Source organism: Bos mutus, chromosome 7 (assembly GCF_027580195.1).
Source record: "Bos mutus isolate GX-2022 chromosome 7, NWIPB_WYAK_1.1, whole genome shotgun sequence".
Classification (NCBI taxonomy): domain Eukaryota; kingdom Metazoa; phylum Chordata; class Mammalia; order Artiodactyla; family Bovidae; genus Bos; species Bos mutus.
Window position 1 is genome coordinate 2,767,523 of NC_091623.1, and position 16,697 is coordinate 2,784,219.

Consider the following 16,697-nt stretch of genomic DNA (forward strand, 5'->3'; position numbering starts at 1 on the left):
GACAGAGGGGGTCTTTATCTACTTGGTTCAGTTGCTATACCCACAGCACCTAGAAGAGAACCCAGGGCAGACAGTGGATGCCCGATTAACAATCTGTTTAATGAATGAGTGAATGAGCGAATGAATGAATGACAAAAAGCTTCCCACCAGAAAGGCTGCACAGGGAGGTAAGGATGGGGGTTGGTCTCAGACCTGACTCAAGGCCCTCTAACCTGCTTAACCATCGAATTCTGCCCCTTTTAGGTTCCACGCAAGTTGTATAGCCCCTTAAATCTGGGTGCTCACTTCAGACCCCCCTCATTAAAAACAAGCACCCCCACCCCCATTTTGAAACTGCTCGGTGAACAGGAGGGAAAAGAACCCCAGAGGGCCACTCGTGGGGGTGGGGGGCGGGTAGATGGAGGGCAGGGGGAATCCCCACGCTGAGGTCGCCCTACCCCGCCCCCCTCACTGCACACCCTACCGGCTTGCCCCCCGGGGGCGGCGGGGGCGCAGCCGGCCTCGGGGCTCTACTGGGTGGCGGCGTCGGGGCTGCGGGCGCCTTCGCTGGACCCGCATTGCCCCCTAGTGCCGCGCGGAGTCAGGGCGCCGGGCTCCCCCGCCTGATGTCACCGCCGTGCAGTCAGCCCAGAGGCGGCTCATTGAAAGCAGACCCTCCTCGGCGCTGGCTGGGCGGAGGCGCCGCTGTCCGCAGACCCGCCGCGGACCGGGCAAAGCCGGGCGCCCCCTGCCCCGCCACCCTCTCCTCCCCGCCGCTCCCCGCGAGCCCGGCCTGGCGCGCCTGACGTGGACCATTAAACTTGGAGCTGCCGCCTCGTCCCTTCTCTCCTCCTCCCTCTGACAGGCGAGCGAGCGGCTCGGTGCAGGCAGGAGACGTGCTGCCGGGCTGGGCTGCCCGGGGGAGATGACTTCTCGCCAGGAGGGCACCTCTGGGAAGAAGACCACGGGGGCAGCAAAGTTTCAGGGCAGCTGAAGAGCCTTCCCCGCAGCCTTCTGAGCCCTGTCACCCCCCTGGCTATGGAGGGCGGACTCTAAAATGAATCCCGATCTGGACACCGGCCACAACACATCAGCACCTGCCCACTGGGGAGAGTTGAAAAATGCCAACTTCACTGGCCCCAACCAGACCTCGACCAACTCTACACTGCCTCAGCTGGACATCACCAGGGCCATCTCCGTGGGCCTGGTGCTGGGCGCCTTCATCCTCTTTGCCATCGTGGGCAACATCCTAGTCATCTTGTCTGTGGCCTGCAACCGTCACCTGCGGACGCCCACCAACTACTTCATCGTCAACCTGGCCATTGCCGACCTGCTGCTAAGCTTCACCGTTCTGCCCTTCTCTGCTGCCCTGGAGGTGCTTGGCTACTGGGTGCTGGGCCGGATCTTCTGTGACATCTGGGCCGCCGTGGATGTCCTGTGCTGCACAGCCTCCATTCTAAGCCTGTGCGCCATCTCCATCGACCGCTACATTGGGGTGCGCTACTCTCTGCAGTACCCATCACTGGTCACCAGAAGGAAGGCCATCTTGGCGCTCCTTGGTGTCTGGGTCTTGTCCACAGTCATCTCCATTGGGCCTCTTCTTGGGTGGAAGGAGCCGGCACCCAACGATGACAGGGAATGTGGGGTCACTGAAGAACCCTTCTATGCCCTCTTCTCCTCCCTGGGCTCCTTCTACATCCCTCTGGCGGTCATTCTGGTCATGTACTGCCGCGTATACATCGTTGCCAAGAGGACCACCAAGAACCTGGAGGCTGGAGTCATGAAGGAGATGTCCAACTCTAAGGAGCTGACCTTGAGGATCCACTCCAAGAACTTTCACGAGGATACCCTCAGCAGTACCAAGGCCAAGGGCCATAACCCCAGGAGTTCCATAGCTGTCAAACTTTTTAAGTTCTCCCGGGAAAAGAAAGCAGCCAAGACCTTGGGCATTGTGGTCGGCATGTTCATCTTGTGTTGGTTACCCTTCTTCATCGCTCTACCACTTGGTAAGTTGGGGACTGGCCAAGGGGAACTGGGCATCCTCAGCTTTGGGGATTACTGATGAGCTTACTATAAAGTAAGTTCATGGGTTTTGGTTTTTTTATGCAGTTTGTGTGTGTTTGGAGGCTGGGGAATATTGTTTGTTCTGCAAAGGCTTTGCAGATTGGGTAGCTGGCTAAGAGCCAACTCAGGTGTTAGCAGAACACGCTAAGGGGAGGTACAAGTTACTTGAAATAGAACCATCGGAGGAAAATCTGGTATGTGGAATGACTCATTCAACAGCCTTGGTTTAATAATTAAAAAGGACACTGGACTTGAACATCATTCCAGCATTATTTCAGTTGTAATGATGTGTCGGCTAAGGCAGTGTCTGTCACTAATGCAGCATACAAAATAGTTTGTAGTTACCGCAGACACGGCATTTGGGAAGCAGGGAGGCAGCTCAGACACGGGAAGGCAGTTTTCATTCAGCATTTCCAGTGCTTTTGCAGAGACCCACGGTCCTCTAAAGCTTTGCAGAGGCTGCGTTCTGCCCCCATCCCTTACCACTTCCTCTCACCTCCACGTACTCTCTTCATTATGAGTTAGTAAGAGCATTTTATGCCTCACACCCCCAACCAACCTTAATCTAAAGCTTTGAGATTTGAAAGAGAAGAATGATGGTCAGAGGGTCATCCAAAAATATCCCAAAATGTCCCAAACTCTGGTGATTGATGGAATGCCCAGAATTAAATTATAGTTGCCCCTCACCTTCAGCTGCTAGACACCAAATCCTGCTAGTATGAAACTGAGCCCTTCCTATCCTATAAACATGTGCCCATCTTCATCTGACTGGGAAGTCCTACTAAGTGAGTTGTTCGAAACGCTACCTGACTTCCTCTAAGGATGAAACCGAGGTATGGTTAGGAGGTAAACCTAGAAAAGGATACTATGCCATCCTGTCCACATAGCTCAAGAAACACTTGTTCCTTCTCTGAGGCAATGATCTGCTTTAGTTTCTTTTCCTGTCCCTGGGGGACGCTCCAGAAAATGAATGGAGGGAGGTGATCATGGCAGTCATGTGCTGTGATATCAGAAGAGGCCACGGCTGCTACGTGCCATGGACCACTAATGCTGCAGTCACACCAGTGGCTCAGTTGGAACCGAACATAACCAATCCCTCAAGTCACGAAAATCCTAAAGACACACTGCTTCCAAAAGAAAGAACCAAATAGAAAGAGGGCAAGCAGATGTGAGGAGTTTCCGTTTAAGAATGACGAAGAAAAAAAGCTGTTTAACCTACTGTCATATTGTAATTTCTAAGGCTAGCTTTTGAGCTAGTGCCTTTCAGAAATATTTTCATTGTGCTGAGCAGAGAGGCTTTGTAGCTCTATACACAGTAGCGGTCACATCCCACTGCCCAGCTTTCTTTTCTTTCCTGAGGTCTCAGGGCCCTTTTGCAGGCCTGTCCAGTTCAAGTGGATGACAGTTCACACTGCACTGGACCATACAAAGATCACAGTCACACATGGGGTGATTTGGCTACTAATTAGCCATGTGACCTTGGGCAAATGATTACTGCTCTGTGAGCCTCAGTTTCTTCATCTGTAAAGTAGGGCTAATTACTATTGCTCCATGGGGTTTGCACTAGTACATGGAAAGGACTTAATACAGTGTTTGGTACACAGCAAATGCTTGATTATAGGTATAATCCTATACCTGTTATTAAAGGCTCAGAAAGGAACTATTGACTAGATCTTATCCTTTCTTCCTTCTTCCCCTGATTCTCAACTGACAGAGGCTGTGCATCCTCAGGAAAGACAAGGTCCCAGCAAGATGCGGGAATGGATCACAGTTGCAGACTTTCACTTTAGGGGCAAGGGAAACAAGTGAAAAGGCTGCCAACATGTTCCAAAGGAATGCTTGATGTGAGCTTTGCCATCAATTAGCTCTGTGGCCCTAGGTGTGTTGCTTTACCTTCTGGGCTTCAGGTCTCACTTCCAGGGAACACCGAGGGCTGAACTGAATCAAGGGCTCTCAAACTTTAATAAAGATCAGAATCATTTGTGGATCTTAATAAAAATTCAGCTTCTAAGGCCTAACACATAGAGAAACTAATTCAGTAAATCCCAGGAATCACATGTTTAACCAGCCCACCACCAGGCTTTGGGAAGCACCAGCCAGGGGATCTCTCAGTTCCCTTTAGCCTCCAGCCTCCTGGACACCAGGGTTTTTAAACACTGCACAGGTTAGCACTTCCCCACCCACATGGTGGTGCAGGACAATGTGGCTGCTGTCTGCATTCTGCTCTTCACACCCACCATCAGTTTTCTCTCCCTTTATACTCTTTCAACTTCTGCCCTCTTTCTGTCCATCCCTTTCTGAGATCTTATCTTCCTAACAGCTCAGGCCCTTGGCTTCCATGCCACAGAAAGTGAGGCATTCTTGCCACCCAGAGATTTATCACAGCTTGTTTCTCTTCTGCTTGACTTGAACACTTTCTGGCCAGCCATTATCTCCCAATGTGCTGTCCCTGAGCAGACTCCATCCACACACTTCTCCCAAGGACCTCCAGCCCCTGGAGGGTAAGGAATGCGGACTCCAGGCATTAAGTTTGGGATGGACTTCAAAAGTTACTCAAGAGTTTCAAACAGAGAAGGTACTTGATTAACATGCTCTTACTAATTTAGAAAGAGCATCTGAGCACAATGGAGATGTGGACTTCTACTTCCTCTGAGTTCAGATAACACCCAAATAAAAGTAACATGATGTAGAACAATAATTCCTTTGGAATCTGAAGCAGATTCCAAATTCTAAATTTTCCATGAAAGGCTTTTCACTCTGAAGAGGAGAAAGCAGATCTGGGGGGAGACAGCAGCTGGCAAAGTTCAGGTAGGAGTAAACTTCCAGTGGTGATAGACAGCCAGGTGCCTGGGTGGCACCAGATTTCTGTCTCTGTGTTTTTCTTCTCCATGGGAGAGGAGGGTTGGGATTCCTCTTGGGAAGGAAATAGCTTTGCCCCCTACAGGGTCCTGGTTAGGGGTTCCATTTGTTTTCTTTCCTCCCTTGTTTTTATTTTGGAGAGCATGGTTGGGCTGCCTGCAGAGACAGGCCTCCTATCTCCTGTGCGGCCCTCCCCACCTGTAACACCCTCCCTATCTCCTCCCCACCCTTTCCCTGTGGCTTCAACAGAGTTGGGCCAGGGACCAGCTCTCACTTACTCAGGAGCAGGGATGGATCCACCAAACAAGAACGCCTTTATTCAGCCCCTGGAATCAGGCCACGGAGGGACAGGAAATAATTGGAATATAATATAGCAGCATTTCTACTTGATGGGCCATGTGCAAGATGTCCAAGCAGTCTTCAGCTTCCTGGCATTATAATGAAGGCCAACTCCCACCGCCTGGGGTGGTCAGGGTCAAGAAGTGCCTGGGCTATTGAGGGATGTGCATTGCACTGGGGAGGGTGGGGGAGGGGTTTAAGATGGGAGTGGGGGTGGGTAGCAGGAAGCGCTGGGCAGCCAACTGGTAGCTGAGCTTGGTGTGTTGTTTAGAAAACACTGGAACCTTGCCTCGCTCCAAATCTTTCTTCCGTCTTTTAAAATGCTGAAAGGCACCAGGAAGCCATTATTGAACTAACTGCTTTCCCCTCCAAATAAATGAAGGTCAATTTCAAAGAAACAGTTGTGCTCTCTGTAGTACTGGAACCAAATCGGAATCCTTCTGTCCATTGATTTGTTTCTCTAGTCCTCTCATTCAGATCAGGCCTGATGAATTTCCACCTCCCGCAGGAGCATAAGGGAGGGTGGGGGTCTCAGGGATGACTCAGAACGGAGCCACCCCCACAAACACAAGAAATTTCTGGTTCTGAGGTTTCAGAACACAGGGATTTGAGTTGCTCACAAGGAAAGTAACTGGGTTTGAGTGAGGGGAAATTTTATACACAGGGAATCCTTCCTAGGGGCTTCCCAGGTGGCAAAGAAACTAGTGGTAAAGAAACCACCTGCCAGTGCAAGAAACATAAGAGACATGGGTTTGATCCCTGGGTCAGGAAGATCCCCTGGAGAAGGGCATGGCAGCCCATTCCACTTCTTGCCTGGAGAATCCCATGGATGGAGGAGCCTGGTAGGCTACAGTCCATGGGGTTGCAGAGAGTCAGACACCAGAGAAGCAACTTATATGCATTCAATCCTTCCTAGAAAAGGGAAATCTTACTGAAGGAAAATATATTCAGCCACCTCTGAAGTCATTAATGAAGACTTCCTAAAGCACCTACTATGTACTAGACACTGTACTAATCCCTGGGTTCTTGTGCCAAAGCAAACATGATCCCTGCCTGCAGGAGGCTCATAGCCCAGTGAGGTCATATTATCATAGAGCACATACTATGTACCAGGCATTCTGCTAGACCCTTTACAGACATTATCCCACTAATCCTCTCAGCTGCCCTGACAGGGGAGCTCCTTCTTGACAGAAGATACTGAAGCTCGGAGTGGTTAGACTTCTCGCCCAAATTCACACAGTAAGTAAATGATAGAGACAAAACTTGAATCCATGTCTGTCAGAACAGGTACTTACCTGGCCCAGGGCACAAAGGAGATGTCTGATCTTTTTGCTTTCTGATCCCAACCTACTCTCATAGCAAATGTTCTCCAGGAACCCCAGAGCCACCTTGTCAAAAGCTGATTATTCTAGTTCTGTTACAAAACCCTGTTACAAAACCTTCTATTCCCTTTTCACCCTTTAAAAAGATTGACTCATAAAATATTAGAGAAGATCATCCACATTTTAGTTCAAGGCTAGGCCTTCTCTTACCTCCTGTAAGGTGTAGGATATGGGTCTCTCTACGCTGGGCATCTAGTCATCCCAACCAGGAAGAAAAAGTGGGATCTTGACCTTCATCTGGAAACCTGGTTCCACATCTTTATCATACATTCCTTCATTCACTGAATAATGATATATTTATTGGAGGCCTACGAGGTCCAGGCACTGTGCTGCAGATCCAGTGGTGAGCAAAGCAGCTATTCCATGTTCTCATAGAATTTAGTTCTAGTGGGGAACACAGGTAATCTGAAAAATACACACATGCAAATAAACATAAATGGTTTGACGAAAAGGAGTGTGCTGCTATTAGAAGTATACACCAGAGATCAGTATATCACAGGGGTTCCTGAGTGGCATTTAAGCAGAACCCTGAACAGTTTGGAAGAGTTAATTCAGTGACATAGCAGGTAGAAGAAGAGAGCTCCAGTCAGACGGAAGGGCACACCTGAACGTCCTGAGGCAGGAGCTGGCAGGGAACTAACAGAGCCTGGAGAATAGAGGGCCCGCAGGTATGAGTCAAGGCTGGAGGTGTGGGCAGAGGCCAGGCCACGCAGGGCTTTTAAGCCACATTAAGGATTTTAGGTTTTATGATGAATTGCACCAGCTACTACTGAAGGATTTGAAGCCAACAAGGTGTACAGTATGAATTATGTGTTTAAAAGAGGAGTCAAGCAGCCATATGGGGCACAGAGCAGAGATGGGGCAGTTAGAACATAATCCCAATGAGAGCTAATGGCAATTTAGACTAGGCTGGTGGCAGTGAAGGTGGAAGGAAGATGGTTCAGAGACTTGGGGATGGATCGGTTATGATACAGGAGAGCAAGAGATATATCTGGAATATCCTTGAGGTTACTAGGTGAAACACAACCAAGAAGATTCCTCCCAGGCTCTCCTCAGACCCCATTTATCAGGGCTCACAAGACACCATGCTAGGAGTGATATGCCAGACACTCTGCTGAGTTGAGTAGGGGCTTCCCTGGTGGCTCAGACAGTAAAGAATCTGTCTGTAATGCAGGAGACTAGGGTTCAGTCCCTGGGTTGGGAAGATACCCTAGAGAAAGAAATGGCTACCCACTCCGGTATTCTTGCCTGGAGAATTCCATGCACAGAGGAGCCTGGCAAGCCACAGTCCATCAGGTTCCAAAGAGTCAGACACAACTGAGCAACTAACACTTATGAGTTGAGTAGACAAAATGTCCCAACACAAAAGTCAGAACCCATCAGCAAACCCAGATGCTCAGTAGAAACATCTGGCAGGGAACTGCTTTCAAACGCATAGATTGTTGGAATTCCCCTTACAGACCCTTTGTATCAGACTTTCTCATATGGGACCATGAATCTCAACTTTTAACCAGTTCCCACAGGCAATTATGTCACCAGCATAGCACCAGTCCTCCCCATGCCTGGTACCTGGAATGAACACTCCATGGGGAGCCAAGAAAGTTTGGTTAAACTTCGCCCAGTGTAGCCAGAAGTATCTTCAATCCTGCCCAGTCCTTCAGGCCAGTCCATATGGCAGAAGATTGGAGGCTCTTCAAACTAGAGTCTCCCTGGAGAAGGCGAGTTGAATGAGCACTGTGGAAGCAGGTCTCCAGTGTAGCGGGTACGCTGCTCAACACTGAATATTCTGTACAGCTTATAACTCTCTCAGCCCCTCTGCAAAGCCAGTATCATCACCCTGCATCTAGAGTTCAGAGAGGTTCATTACATTTCCCAAGGTTGCACAGCTAGTCAATGGAGTCTATCTGACTCCATATTTGGCACTCAGTAAACGTTTGTTATATTATTCTTGCTATTACTACAGTACTTCCAGACCTTTGTCTGAGGTCTAGTGCCCATGAGTGATAAAATTTTTACTGGCTCATGACAAAAATGAGAAAAAAGTTAGGATAATTCTGTGTTTTTCCAAATGTACTCAATATAAATGATTGTTCTTTTATTCTAAAGACTGCGTCCTATTTTGGGAAACTGAAATAACATTTCTTTAATGGAATGATGGTAATAAGTGGTGATGATAGTCACTGTGTGTGTGTGTGTGTGTGTATGCGTGTGCGCAATGTTCTACTTGACAAGATAAAAAGTTGGTAACCCTATGTTTGTCCCCACCAAAATCTTTTTGAAATTTCTCTGTGAGTTTCCTAAAGTCTTAGAATCGTGGAAGACACCATGATGATTAGACATGACAAGTATTTGTGGAAGAAAGGAGGAGGATGATTTATCCTCTCAGTGATGGATAAACAAATTAGCCTCAGCTTTGCTGTAAGAGTCAGAGGCCTGCGGCAGGGGTTGGGGACGGGGAAGGATGATGTGTGTAGGGTCATGATTGTCAGATATGATAGTCTGGGGCCGTCTGTGGAAGCACCCAGTACTGCTGGGATGAAACAGAGCACAGAAATGCCAGCGGGTGTGTGTGTGTAGCTGCAGTGCCATCACAGATGGCCCTCGTAAGATCTGTAATGCAGGCGATGCCTTTACCTGAGTGTGTGTGGCTCATAAAAATAACGGATGGCTGTCAGGCCACACTGGGAAATTGCTTTCTCCCACATCTGCAGGATGTTTCCGCAGTCACTGTGCTCCCTAACCATGTCTGCTAATAATAATACTAATAGCTCCATTTATTAGGTCTTGCCGTGTGCCTGGCTTACACCGCAATAAGGGTGCTTTCCATGCATTCCCTCATTCACTCCTCTCCAGAGACTTACCAAGTGGATACTATTGTTGTCCTAATTTTACAGATGAGGAAACTGGAGTTCAAAGATTGAGTGATTTGCCTCAAGCTACCCAGCTGATTGAGGTTTCCCTGGTGGCTCAGACTGTAAAGAATCTGTCTGCAATGCAGGAGACTTGGGTTCGAACCCTGGGTTGCGAAGATCCCCTGGAGAAGGAAATGGCAACCCACTCCAGTATTCTTGCCAGGAGAATCCCATGGACAGAGGAGCCTGGTGGGCTGTAGCCCATGGGGTCACAAGAGTCGGACACGACTGAACAGATAACATTTTTACTTTTTCACTTTTTTCACCCAGCTGATTAGTGCCAGAACCTGAATTCACAGCTAGGCAATAAGATAAGACTAAAAGGGTTCATTACCAAGGGGATCCTAGGTGTGGGACTCTAAGTCCTGATTTTTGGAAGCTTAAAGAGGCCCTAGGGAAAGCAGAGTCTATTCTGAGAAGGTGGAAAGGAAGGGCGAGTGGCTGCCTATTATTCAGCCACCAAGAGGCATCATATCCTGGTGAGAACATAAAGAATATAAAAATAACTGGGTCTTTCCCCTAGCAGGCTAAGTCACAATTTCTCTTTTATTATGGGTGCTTTAGACTTTTTTCAGCTTCTCAACACATGACTGATGCCATATACCTTTTAAGGCTTTTATCAAATTTGGGCTCTGGGGTTAAACACATAAAATTTAGAACACTTTTCAAGCCTAATTTCTGGCTGTATACATTTCAGAGCTGGATTCACCTCTGCACCACATAGGTGTGGTTGAGACCATATGCACCATAGGACTCTCTCCTACCTTGAATCAGCCTCTGGTCCTACCTCTTGATGTCACAAAGGCTGGCATCATGGACAAGAGAGTATTTCTAAAAGTTGGTTTTCCACTTTGCAGTAATCCTGACTAGTGATAACCTAGCCATACAAAAAGAAAATACTGCACACCACATATGTATTTTCAAAAGAACCCATGGGAAACATATCTTTAACTCTTAGCTGGTTCCCCAAAATGTCCATGACCCCTATACTAACATGCACATGAAGGGAAATACAGCAGAGGGAAGTTGGAGTGGAAATAGACAGTGGTCCAAACACATTGCAGGTAATAGATCTTACTCATGAGAACTTTACAAAATAGTTCAACCCGGAGGAGACACACTGGGATCCTTCCTGGGGCTCTGGAGGGCCCCATGAAGAGAGGAGCCCTGAGGTTAAGGAAGTGCCCGCGGTCCACCCCAAACACTGCAGCAATGCTCTCTCTAGCAACCTCGTGACTTGCATGAGAACTTCTTGTAGGCAGGGACCACATCTTTCCATCTTGCCTAATACGAGTGCTAGGTGCGTGCTGTGACTCAAATCGTTTGTCGTTTCCCCAAGTACACCTTGTATTTCCCTCCCGCTGTGTGTTTCTCCATACTGTCCCCTCTGGCAGGAATGCTCTTCCTGTACCCTTGCCCGTATCCTGCCCATCTGTAGACCCCTGATTTTGTGGACACCTCTCTTAGGAATCTTTCCTGGCCCCCACCTCTTTCCCAGGCAGTGATGGTTGCCTTTATACCCTGTATATGGTGCTTGTCACGTTTGTTCATGGGAATCGGGACTGACAGGTACATCTTCAGCAGTGTTACCAGACTGCAAACCTCTGGAGGAAAGGGTTCAGGTTTCACTCATCTTCCTGTCCTTCAGGCCCAGAGACGTGTATTTGCTAGACTCCCAGTAAGAACAGCAATTGCAGCTATGATTCGTACAGTATGTGCCAGACTTCACCTACTATTTGAACCTGCCAATGACCTATCAGATTGGTATTAATGTTCTGCTCACTTTACAACTGAGGAAACAGATTTAGAGGTTAGGTGACTTGTCCCATTCCTTGAGACCACCACAAGCACGTTGAAAGGAAACTGCCTTGACTGCTTTTGTGAAACCAAAATGTCAGTATGGGTCTGCTTATGGGGCCAATGAAGAAAGATAAGATAGGTGAAGACCAGAGTGGACACAAGGTATGAGCTTGAAAATTAGACAACACCTTAATTCTTTATGAAAGGTTGCCATTCCACTGCCTCTGGGAGACCTGTCTGTTGCCAGTCAGTCCCCATTTTCCCTGACCTTCCCAGCCCTTGTCACCTCCCTCTGACCTCTGGGAGGGCTGTGGTCAGAGCTGATCACCACAGAAGTGGGAGAGGAGGGCACGATTCTGGTGACTCTACATCAGGGCCCAATTAAGACCTTTAGAAAGGTCTGAGATACTGAGAAGTGAATGCTGCCCCTACTTCCGAATGTAAAGTCTAAATTCTGTCTCACACACACACACTACACACGGCCCTAAAATAAATGGGAAGAAGGCCAAGATTCTAATTTATCCGAGGAAGTCTACTTTGATTTCTTTAACAACAAAGTGAAAGTCTCTTAGTCATGTCCGACCCTTTGCGACCCCATGGACTATACGGTCCTTGGAATTCTCCAGGCCAGAATACTGGAGTGGGTAGCCTTTCCCTTCTCCAGAGGATCCTCCCAACCCAGAGATCAAACCAAAGCATCTCCTAAAAAAGTGAAGGTGCCCAGCAGCTCTGCTAACACTCTAAAGATACACTGAGTCTGTTTGTGGGTGACATAGCATTGCTCCATAATGAGGTGACCAGACATCCCACTTTGCCTGGGCCAGTCTCCACTTATGTCTGTTACCAAGGGCTCTGATGATTACTATCAGTTCAGTCAGTTCAGTCGCTCAGTCATGTCCGACTCTTTGCGACCCCATGAATTGCAGCATGCCAGGCCTTCCTGTCCATCACCAACCCTCTCTTATTCTCAAAAGTGTCTCAGTTTGAATGATAAAAGTGCCTTGATATTTTAACTCCGGGAGTAACAGTGTTTACAGTAGAACAGCCAAGGGTGCGTTGATTTCCCTGAGAAACCTGAGATGGGGGTGGGAGGAGTATGGCACCCAGACCTCAGCAGTACAAGAAAGATTAATAATGAGAGAATGAACTGGGCATGAATTTAAGGAGGAAAGACACAACTTCATGTGTGTGTTTTTGTGGGAAATGGATTAATGTAAAAGTTGGTTGTTAATGTTTGTCTTCATCAGTGAGTTTACCATGTGTGCACAAGTGAGTCACTGAGCTGGAATCTGAATCCATGGCTGTCTGACCCTTAAACACTTCACAAGTGCATCCATTTCAGCACAAGGCAAATGGTGTTATCTGAATGATGAGTGTCTCCAGAATAGAGGAGACAGAAATAAGGTGGGCCAAAATAATATTTGAGGGAGGAGAAGAAAAGCGAGCTATGTCTTAGGGACTTAGCAGGCTGGAATAACAGTAGGGGTGGGGCATCTCCAACCGTCCTTCACGCCCATCCTGGGACAACGGAGCATAGGTCGGCTCAGAGTACCGTCCTCACTGGCAGGCTTGTGTTTCTTAGAATTCTGTCAACAACACACTCGTGACCACACCCAGGGGCAGGACACGTGAGCCCCCTCGGAGCACTCAAGTGCCCCTCTGTGGTGTGAGCACATGAAGTGCACTATAAAAGTCACGCCAATGAACAGTTCACACTGAAATGTTCAGAAACAGAATGTCCTAACACATGCAAGCGGACCATTCCTTTCAGAGCCCCATTTAATTTTTTCCAGGGGTATCTGCCCACAGTGTCTTGTTCCCCTGAAGCTGGGATACATTTGGGGCTTGGCTTAGCACACTTTTTAGAATTCCTCTTTAAGACAGTTTCCTGCCAAGCTAACATGCATCGCTTAGGGGCTGAACTCAGCACCCTGGCCATGCCCCAGAAGGAGGTTAAAATAGGACCAAGGGCAAGCCGGGCTCACTGTCATTTGCAAGCGTGGGCCCCAGGGCTCACACCACCAGCACAGGGCTGGGCAGAGATCCAGAGAGGCAGCTGGCGGGGGAGGACGGGGTGCCACCAACTGGAACAAACAAAAAAAAATTGCATCTCTGATTTCTATATTCAGGCCATCAATCACCCCCTGGCATCATGAGAAAGTGGTACCTGCTTCCAGGTACACCCTCAGAGAGTCATCTGCGGCTCCTTGTCCCCAACTCTTCAGAATTTATCTTAAACAGAGGCTCTTGGGATTTTTGTTCCAGGGACCCCTTTGGTAATCTGGTGAAGCCCCTTCTCACAATAGATACATAAAATAAGATACACAGGATTTCAAAGAAAATCAATTATGTTAAAATAGCTATTATAATGTTGATAAAACAAATTTATTGTGGAGTAAAACAATGTTCTTCTTTATTAACATATTAAATAAACAAGTCCTAGCAGCAAGTCAAATAAATAACTACTATAATTTGAGGCAGTGACAAGTGGGAATATTTCAAGATATCTGCAACAAATGTAATATAACATCATAAATCTGATTTCTGTGGGTGACAAACCCTGCTAATTCTTCTGTGGCTGGTTGCCTGCCTTTCTGCTAAAGAAAATGCTAACTTTCAACCAAAGGTTAATTTTTTAAAAAGAGACAGAGAGAGGTAATTTTTCCTATCCTAATTCAGAGACTCCCTAACCCCAGTACAAGAACCCTGTCTTATGACATGATAAAGATGTACTTCAGGACATGAGGTTTTCTATTGCTGTGTTCTTTCAGATTATATAGTCTTGGGACCACAGGGAACTTGTACACCTTCGTGCTTTATAACTATCTGGCATGTTTACTCATAGCAATTCTTAAATCTCGTTTCTTTATTTAAGCACCATAATAAAAAAGTCTATAATAGCACATAGACTTTTATTTAAAACAGAAAGAAGAAAAAAATAGAAAAATTATTCTAAGCACACCAGACCCCAGGTCCCCCTGTATCCAGCACCCTCAGTCTTTCTCTCCAGGAGCAAACATTGTTAACCAGATTGCATATAATTCCAGAAATAGTCTATTTATTTGTAAGCATCCACATACATACGTGTGTGTGTGTGTAAATATTTGAGTTGTATGTGTGTGGAATGTGTGTGTGCATCTGTGTATTTTTACAAACGGTATCATTTTATAAACACAATAGTGGAGGTTACATTTTACACTCAATAGCATATCTTGGACATAGTTCTCTGTCAGAATTCTATAGTTACTGTTTTCCTTTTCATGGGTGTGTAATCCATTTATGGAGTATCCTACTTTATTGAACATTTTCTCCGTTCATTGACATTAGGTTTTTTCATGCTATGAACAGTGCTGCAGTGAGCACTCTTGTCTCTGTGTCTGTGCCCACGTACTCAGGATAAATTCCTAGAAATGGAATCACTGGAGCAAGAAATATTTGGTATTTTAGGTTTAACATGATTATGTTCAAAAATTTACTATCTAAGGAATTTAAAATATATTAAAATGTAAAGTTGTTAATATGAATAGGTTAGATTTATCATGCAAGAGGGTTGTTCATGATACTGAAGTGAAAACGACAATTCACAGGATTATATATAATCTTATTTTTAAAAACTATTAACTTAGTCACCTTCAGGAGTATCATGAAGTGAGGAGGAGTAGATTTTAACTTTTTATACGCCTCTGTGTTACTTCATATTTCACATTATTTCACTTGTGTGCCTGTGTGTATATACACAAATAGGACCACATAGTGCTTTTATCACTAAATATAAAATGTGGACTTTTTACCATTTCAATAAATCTGAATCATTTCAGTTTTTAATTTATATTTCACATCTTTTTAATGATGTATTGCAATCCATAATGAAAAGTGTGTGTGTTTAGTTGCTCAGTCATGTCTAATTCTTCTTGGCTCCATGGACTGTAATCTGCCAGGCTTCTCTGTCCATGGGATTTTCCAGGCAAGAATACTGGAGTAGGTTGCCATTTTCTCCAGGGGATCTTCCCAACGCAGGGATGGAACTCATGTCTCTTGTATCTCCTGCATTGGTAGGCAGATACTTTCCCACTAGCACCATCTAGGAAGTACCATAATGTGATTAACCAATCCACTTATGACAGTAGTGGTCAGATTTATCTTAATAGGTAAGACACACACAAGGGATCACATTCACAAGGCCTGAGTGCAGAATGCAAACATGTCCCTCTCCCTTCCTTGGTTCCTACCTATCTAATTTCCCTCCCACCTATCTAATTTTCCTCCCTGGAGGCAACTATTATTACCAGTTTCTTGCACATCCTTTCAGAAATATTCTATGCATATAAAAATATATTTATATGCTCTCTTTAATAGAAATAACATGCTGTTCTGCACTTTCCACTTCAAGATAAACAGAGCAACTTTATTCTTTTTGTTAACTTCATAGTATTCCTTTTTTCCCAAATAGACTTCCATAGAAGAATATTTAGGTTGTTTCAACTCTTTTATTATTACAAACCACACTGTAGTGAATATTCCTATACATACTTCACTATTTCCCACATTCTATGATTAAAATCCTGAAAGTGGACTATTGTGAGGAAATTTTTAATTTTTTATAAATATTTTCAAATTGTTCTTCATAGTGATTGTACCAATTTGTATTTCTTTGACTGACATTTGAGAGTGACCACTCATTTCCTAATAGTTTGCTATCAAACTTTTTGATCTTGCCAACTTGATAGGTGAAATTTCTGTGAATGAAGTTACACGTCTTTTTGTATGTTTGATAATCCATCCCCTCTTGATGTACGATTGCTTTGAGTTTTTAGCTGTGACAAATTTTCTTATATATGTATTTTTCCTTTAATATCTTTTGTACACTTGCTCTTCAGGATTGCCTTAGGATAAAATCCACTTTGAACGGTTAGCATCCAAAGGTAGACTCCTGTGAAACGCCTCAGACACATTATCAGATTACCCTCTGGGAAAGATGTAGCAATTTGCACTCCCACTAAGGGTGTTTCAGCATAGCTAAAGAAACCACTTTTTATGCTGATAGCTCCTCACTGCCTGGAGAAGCTTCAGACATCTGTGTGACAAGTCAGCTTCCCCTCAGAGGTGATCAGATGGCTTGAAAGTTTCAAATCCTTCCAAATAATTTGGTATCAGCCTTCCAGAGTTCGGGCTAGCAAGCTGCCCTCTTGGAATGCAACATCCCATCCATCAGGGGGGCCGAGCAAGCGGCAACCTTGGAATGTGTTTATTTCATACAGGATCCGAGAACAAAAAGCAGTCACCCACAGTGTTTAAACAGATTTGATCTTTCACAGGGCTGGCAGACCCACCGTGATCCACATCAATGGTTCGAGGCCCTGGG

General features: G+C 46.0%; 1 protein-coding gene across 1 annotated transcript in view; it reads left to right on the forward strand.

Annotated features, from left to right (window-relative positions):
- The first annotated feature begins 601 nt into the window (after nt 1–601).
- Nucleotides 602–16,697, forward strand: part of ADRA1B (adrenoceptor alpha 1B) — a 62,404-nt gene continuing 46,308 nt past the window's right edge. Inside the window, 1 exon segment of the mRNA XM_070373029.1 lies at nt 602–1,985. Within this exon segment, the coding sequence (XP_070229130.1) occupies nt 1,037–1,985 (949 nt within the window). The 5' untranslated portion in view covers nt 602–1,036.